General features: G+C 39.5%; 1 protein-coding gene across 3 annotated transcripts; it reads left to right on the top strand.

Annotated features, from left to right (window-relative positions):
• The first annotated feature begins 100 nt into the window (after nt 1–100).
• Nucleotides 101–5,369, top strand: ZBED5 (zinc finger BED-type containing 5). Of its 3 annotated transcripts, none has more exons than XM_063710971.1 (3): nt 101–304; nt 1,909–2,022; nt 3,080–5,369. In XM_063710971.1, exon 3 carries the CDS (start codon nt 3,221–3,223, stop codon nt 5,300–5,302), a length of 2,082 nt encoding a protein of 693 aa, XP_063567041.1. In that variant the 5' UTR covers nt 101–304; nt 1,909–2,022; nt 3,080–3,220; the 3' UTR covers nt 5,303–5,369. The 3 variants fall into 3 exon arrangements, with proteins under 3 accessions (XP_063567041.1, XP_063567042.1, XP_018891658.1); XM_063710972.1 differs by having other exon boundaries at nt 3,048–5,369; XM_019036113.4 differs by having other exon boundaries at nt 130–304; nt 3,085–5,369.
• Nucleotides 5,370–7,751: the final 2,382 nt, after the last annotated feature.

The raw sequence follows: 7,751 nt of genomic DNA, 5'->3' as shown, positions 1-7,751 counted from the left end.
CTGCTCAGCGTGGATTGGTGGCGGGACGCAAATCTGGCGCTGATTGGGCGGCGGCAGAGTCGCTCGTGAAGACTGTAGGGTTCGGGTGCTCTAGAGTGCTAAATTTATCTTCAGACCAGCGACCGCGCCAGCCGCGAATCGGATCTCTATGGAGATGGCCTAGGCGATATCCCTGAGCTGAGAGCATCACCCTGTCCCCGAATCCTTCTTTCCTCTCTGTTTTGTTTTTCATTCCCCTCCCTCTCTCCCCTCCCCCTGCAGTCCACGACGACTGGCTGTTGACCCTGTTCAGGCCTCGGTGAAGGTGAGGAGCAGAGCCGCCGCCGCGGCTAAGCGGTGCGCTCTGAAATGGCCGCTTCCTGGAACTGCCTAAGATGGCGGTCGCGGGCTCTGCTGGGGACCGCGGCGCTGCTGTGCAGCCCAGCCGCGGCGAAATCCGTTCTCTCCATCGCTGATGGAAACGAAATAGAGAGATGGTGTTGGGTGCTGAGACGTTTTCATGTGGTCGTTAGCGCAGGCGGCCGCCCGGGGACGCGAGAGAAGTCCTGAGGCGAGGGTGGGCTGCGACTGGTAGGGAGCCCCCCAGTCGTGGCAATCTGTGGGCAGCGCGCACCTGTGACAGGGAGGAGCTGAGGGATAGTTGGCCCTGGCTGCACATCCAGGTGACCGTTTAAAAAAGCATTTAGGTGTTGTTAGAAGCATCTGTTCTCACCTTTTTGGCTGGCCTGCACTCAGATCCTGTCCTCCTGACCCTGAGGGTATTGTTCCCAGCCGGAACCGCCCGAAGATAGGGGAGAAAGGATTGTGATACTTGTCAGTTTAACCGGAAGGAGACTAAAGACGGAAGTTTTCCCCGCTCTACAGGGAGTGGAAAGGAAACTTTACTCTCAAAGGAGTCCAGATTCTTTGTCCTCGAGAAATTCGGGGAAACACCTTTGAAGAGGTGGGGTTGAGGACCTCCTTTCTGAAAACAAAAGCTTTCTACTCTTCTGTGTCCTCTGGCAACGAGAGGGATCCTAATCTTTTACGTGAACCAGCAGCTCCACAAAGTTCTCCGTTGCAAAATCCAAAAGGAGACTGTGGAAGGAGAATCTGCTTTTTTGCTCCCAATAAGAAGTAGGGCTTTATGCTGTTGCTGGTATGAGACCCTCGACTTTCTGGCAGTTGTAACCCATTGTTCATCCGTTTCGCTGCATAACCCAACTCCTAGTAACCAGATTTTTTAGTAGTTGGGGAATTAAAAGTATTCAGGAGCACGCAAGTAATGGCTAGACACATGGGCTATGCAGTCAAACTTTTTGGGCCCTGAACTTGGTTTTTCACTTACAAGAGGTGTTAGCGAGATGTGTTAACCTGTGTCTGTTTATCTCTAAAGTGGGGTTATTAATAATCCTTGTGTCTTCATAGATGAGATAATCTATATGAGGGATTTAGCAGTAATTGGCATACAGTAAACAATCATCAGTCATTAAACATTGTTTACCTGAGGAGATTGGTCACTGGGGGGCTAAAAATGATTGTAGTGAAAGAACTGCTTCATGTAATAGTTCTATGTATAATTCCATTTTAGATTCAAGGCCTAGTTTTAGAGACATTGATGAGGTTGTACTTTTAAAAATTAGGCTTAGTTTTAAGTTCTAGAAAGTGTGGTGGTGGTGTTGTTTTAACATGTTTCTATGAAGTCAGTAGGTGGGGGAACATCTCAAAGCATCTAAATTGCCAAGTTATTGAACAGGATGAAAATGTTAGAATTTTTACTATGCTAGGCGTCTTCTCTTTCAGTCCAAGATCTGCATTGCAGTAAAGAATCATTTTCACTGCTTAGATCCAGAAAGAATAAACCCATCTTACGGGTTTATAGTTAGTTCTGCTTGTTACTGTATCTAATTTTAATTTTTCTCATTCTAGGCTTTTGGTTACTCCCCTTCCCACCCCATCCCTTAATTTTATTCTTTTGAAGAGTGCATTTCAAGCTGCCAAGGTGGAGAGAGGGATTACAGAAAGGAGAACACCTTATTTCAGGTATCTTATCCTCTACCCCTTAATAGGAGAACCATTTTGACTCAAGATCTAACATGAGAATACAAAACTTACTCTATAGCCAGGTTATAAAGTTTAAATCAAAAGTAGCTATATTTGGACAGACATAATTTGTATGCCTTGATTTATAGAATTAATAGTATTCTTTAGCAATCCTTAGATTGCATTATCCTTTTAATTTTGATTTGTTTTATTATATGAGAAATAAACCTCTTAAATGAGAGTTTATATTTTTTTTTTAGGTCCTGGTTAAGTCTTCACCTGTCGTATAAATAGAATGCAGAGTTATCTGTAAAAATATACATTACTTTCATTGAGTCTTAATTTGGATAATATAAACATTTATATAATTTAAGTCCAGAGAAACAGTACCTAACTTTTGATATACAATTTATTCTTCATTGTTAACGCATAACATTTAGTATACAGTAGAATTATGTATCTCGCAAAACTTGGAACTGTGTGTGTGTTTAATTCACTTCTTCAGAATTGTTGCTAGCCCTGAAGGGACTTCAGATATGTAATAGTATCAACAACTAATACATCTAATGGCAGTAGGCATCAAAAGCTAAAAGAGATTTCACAATACTACATACCATGAGACAGGGCTGATAAATTATGGCCCATGCTGTCTGGTTTTGTACGTAAAGTTTTATTGGAACACACCTGTGTCCGTTCTTTCATGTATTGTCTATGGCTGCTGTCACGTTACAACTACAGAGTTGAGTAGTTAAAACAGAGACTATATGGCCCTTGACCAAAAAAAGCCTGCCAACCCCTGCCATGGGACATATTCTTCAAGGTCCCTTTCTTAAAAATATGTATAACAACTCTTAATAATTTATTGGCTCAGTGATTCCCAAATTATGTTTTATAGAGTATTAATATTCTCTAAGTTAATAAATGTTTTGAGAAAATGATTGATGCTAATATTAGTTTTTCTTTATGGTTGATTTTAATATGTTTATTTAAATATGAGATTAAGACTGCTAAACTCATTTCTATAGCTTTTATTTTTATGTGATAATCTACCTTTAAGAAAAGGTGTACCATACCTGAGAGCACCAGGAAGTCGCATGAGAGATCACCTGATACATGAACGTATGATGTTCCATCTGCGCATTGATGAATAGGCAGCATTTACAAATTAACTGATGTGTTGCTGTATATCATCTCTTTGATGATTGCTCCTCTTCTTTGTATCCTGTCTTATAATTTCAACACATTTGCGATACTCAATGTCTATTCTAAATTAACCATGTTTTGTACCACAAACTCATTGCCCATGGATCTGTTGCTGAAACAAGGAAGTCTTAAACAAGAAGTGGAATCTTTCTGTTATCAGATTGTGTCTGAATCAAATGATCAGAAGGTTGGAATATTACAAAGTGAAGATAAGCAGTTGCAACCTTCAGTTTCTAAAAAATCAGAAGGTGAGCTTTCCAGGGTCAAATTTATATCCAATTCCAACAAAATAACATTTAGTAAAAAACCAAAAAGAAGAAAATATGATGAAAGTTATTTGTCTTTTGGATTTACTTACTTTGGAAATAGAGATGCACCTCATGCTCAGTGTGTATTATGTAAGAAAATTTTATCAAATAGCTCTTTAGCCCCTAGTAAGCTTCGAAGACATTTGGAAACTAAACATGCTGCATATAAAGACAAAGACATAAGCTTTTTCAAGCAACATCTCGATTCACCTGAAAATAATAAACCCCCAACACCTAAAATTGTGAATACAGATAATGAAAGTGCTACAGAAGCATCATACAATGTAAGTTACCATATAGCGCTGAGTGGAGAGGCTCATACTATTGGAGAATTGCTTATCAAACCTTGTGCAAAAGATGTAGTGATGCGGATGTTTGATGAACAATATAGTAAAAAAATAGATGCAGTACAGCTATCAAACAGTACTGTTGCACGTCGAATTAAGGATCTAGCTGCTGACATTGAAGAAGAGCTTGTTTGTAGACTGAAAATTTGTGATGGGTTTTCACTGCAACTAGATGAATCAGCTGATGTTTCAGGACTTGCTGTGCTGCTTGTGTTTGTTCGTTATAGGTTTAATAAGTCTATTGAGGAAGATCTACTCCTGTGTGAATCTTTGCAAAGTAATGCTACCGGTGAAGAAATATTCAACTGTATCAACAGTTTTATGCAGAAACATGAAATTGAATGGGAAAAATGTGTTGATGTTTGTAGTGATGCTTCTAGGGCAGTGGATGGGAAAATTGCCGAAGCTGTCACCTTAATAAAATACGTGGCTCCCGAAAGCACCAGTAGTCACTGCCTATTATACAGACATGCACTAGCAGTTAAAATAATGCCTACATCTCTAAAAATTGTGCTAGACCAGGCAGTACAAATCATCAATTATATTAAAGCTCGACCACATCAATCCAGACTATTAAAAATTTTATGCGAGGAAATGGGTGCTCAGCACACAGCACTTCTTCTAAATACAGAGGTGAGGTGGCTTTCTCGAGGTAAAGTTCTTGTAAGACTTTTTGAACTTCGTCGTGAACTTTTGGTTTTCATGGATTCTGCTTTTCGACTATCTGATTGTTTAACAAATTCATCTTGGCTGCTAAGACTTGCATATCTTGCAGATATTTTTACTAAATTAAATGAAGTTAATTTGTCAATGCAGGGAAAAAATGTGACCGTTTTTACAGTATTTGATAAAATGTCGTCATTGTTAAGAAAATTGGAATTTTGGGCCTCATCTGTAGAAGAAGAAAACTTTGATTGTTTTCCTACACTCAGTGATTTTTTGACTGAAATTAATTCTACAGTTGATAAAGATATTTGCAGTGCCATTGTGCAGCACCTAAGGGGTTTGCGCGCTACTCTGTTAAAATACTTTCCTGTAACAAATGACAATAATGCTTGGGTTAGAAATCCATTTACAGTTACTGTTAAACCAGCTTCATTAGTAGCACGGGACTATGAGAGCCTGATTGATTTAACATCTGATTCTCAAGTGAAGCAAAATTTTAGTGAACTTTCACTAAATGATTTTTGGAGTAGCCTAATTCAGGAATACCCAAGCATTGCAAGGCGTGCAGTGCGTGTACTTCTTCCTTTTGCTACAATGCATCTGTGTGAAACGGGGTTTTCATATTACGCTGCAACAAAAACAAAATATAGGAAAAGACTTGATGCTGCACCTCATATGCGAATCCGACTTAGCAATATTACACCTAATATTAAGCGGATATGTGATAAAAAGACACAAAAACACTGTTCTCATTAAAATTGGAGGAGTTTGCATGTCTCATGATAACCAAATGTAAGATGAAAATAAAAGATGATTTACTTCATCTCTGGTATTTGGGGGATTTAAATAAAATGATTCAATTTTTATATACTATTTAGATTTTAAGAAGGCTAAAGAATCAAACGTTTTAAACATATTGTGTTATTATTGGTATTTCTTTACATTGTAATTTTAAAGAGTTCCATGATTATAACTGGGAAATAATGATCCCCAAGATAAAGTCCCAGTCCCTTAACATATCTCTTCAGGATCTAATCCCTACCAATCTTTCCGTGTCTACCCTGCAGCTCTCCAATCCCATGGAACTTCTTGCCATTCCCTAAACATATCACACTGTTTTATCGTTTCAGGTCTCAAAAAGCGATTCTGTCCCCATCTTACTTTCTGGTAGGCTCCTATTTGCTTCAACACTTTGACTTGTAGGTACTTTCATTCTCTGTATCTTCCTATTTTGATGCTGTTTCACACTTGTATTTAATGTTTGTGTCTGTCTCAACTGTGAACTCCTTGATGGTCTCATGGTTCCCAATGTTTTCAGACTAAGCTCTTAGAGAGTCTTATCGAGTCTTATCCAAATCTGTGTCTCCATAATCTGGAAAAAGGCTTTACTAAATTAGATGCTCAGTAAAGGAAAAAAATGTTGGTGAAAATGAACCAACAAAAAATGGAATGGGGGATTTCCTACATTCATTGATTGGTATGGTAGCAGGTGTACACACTGCTACCCTTTGGGTTTTTTGGCTCACTTACTCTATTAACTAGAGTTCAGTGTGGCCATTATGCAGAGGTCATCGAGGAATGTCATAGTTTTATGAATCAGGCTGAACTATTGAGGGAGAGGGGATGAAGTATGAAGAGTATTTTCAGATACTTTGTTTTTTTCTCAGTTCCTATATAGATTATTGTAAATTCCACATGCAGTATAAATTAATGAGACTTTACTGTAGTCAGAGATGCTTAGACCAGAAATCAGTTTGTTCTTATAATACTGTAAAAATTTCCTGACTCAATTTCCTGTCTCTGGGCTACTTTTCCTACATCACGTCATGCAACACAGTTCACCAACTCAGTGTTAAATATATGTTACTCCTGTAGTCAAGAACTACTGTAGATAACCATTATTTAATCTCATTTATTGAAACTTCCATTTTAGGGAGTAAAGGTACCACCCCCCACCATTAAGGCAGAATGTGGTAAAATGACTAGGTTCAAGTACCTACTTTACTTTGTAATGTACAGTAATCTGAACTTGAACCTCAGTTGTTTCATCTATAAAATTACAATTACGCCTCCTTTGAAGGGTTGTTATCAAGATTAAATGTGAATGTATAAATATAAAGCTCCTAACAGTTGATGATCAGGAGTAGGTGTACAGCATATATTAGTTCTCTGCCATATCCAACCATTTTCCAGTTAAAGTTGAATCTACACTTCACACTTCTAATCTGGATTTTTATTCTCTGGAGACTCAACAGTTTACTAGACCATGGGACATTTCCTGATCCAAGGCAACAAGATTACATACTTCTAGCCCAGGTTTTTCCCCCTTGTTGCCTTATTAAGCACTTATTTATCTGTGAGGAACTTTATTTTATTTATTTATTTATTTTTTGAGACAGAGTCTTGCTCTGTCACCCAGGCTGGAGTGCAGTGGCGCGATCTCTGCTCACTGCAACCTCTGCCTCCCAAGTTCAACCAATTCTCATGCCTCAGCCTCCGAAGTAGCTGGGATTACAAGTGTGCACCACCACCCCCAGCTAATTTTGTTTGTGCTGGAGTAAAGTGGCGTGATCTCATCTCACTGCAACTTCAGTCCCCACCCCCCGCCCGCCCCCCATCCCCCAGCGATTCTCCTGCCTCAGCCTCCCGAGTAGCTGGAATTACAGGCACATGCCACCACACCCAGCTAATTTTTGTATTTTTAGTAGAGACGGGGTTTCTGCATGTTGGCCAGGCTGGTCCCGAACTCTTGATCTCAGGTGATCCACCCACCTCGGCCTCTCAAAGTGGTAAGACTGCAGGCATGAGCCTTTTTGTATTTTTAGTAGAGACGGGGTTTCACCATGTTGGCCAGGCTGATCTTGAACTCCTGACCTCAGGTGATCAGCCCACCTAGGCCTCCCAAACCACTGGGATTACCGGCGTGAGCCACTGCGCCCAGCCTGTCAGGCGCTTTAATAGTTGCTTTGTATTTATCTATAATCTTTACAACAATCTTATGGGATTCAGTCATTTTTGGACTTGACCTAGGTCATAGGTAATTAGCAGGATTTAGTTTAAAGTAAGTCTTTCCCATATACAGTGCTTTTTCCCATCATTGCCTTCTGAACTTTTCTAAGACAAACAGTGACTTGGAAGTACAGCCTGAAACTGCCTACTAGAATCTGGACATTTCTTTGAAGTCTTGTGTTTACTTCTAAATTCA

This window comes from Gorilla gorilla, chromosome 9 (genome assembly GCF_029281585.2).
Source record: "Gorilla gorilla gorilla isolate KB3781 chromosome 9, NHGRI_mGorGor1-v2.1_pri, whole genome shotgun sequence".
Classification (NCBI taxonomy): Eukaryota; Metazoa; Chordata; class Mammalia; order Primates; family Hominidae; genus Gorilla; species Gorilla gorilla.
Note: the sequence above shows the minus strand (reverse complement) of the source record. Positions and strands in the feature narration are given on the sequence as shown.

Coding starts and splice junctions, on each gene's coding strand:
- ZBED5 (XM_063710971.1), top strand. CDS start 3,221: ATGATTGCTCCTCTTCTTTGTATCCTGTCTTATAATTTCAACACATTT.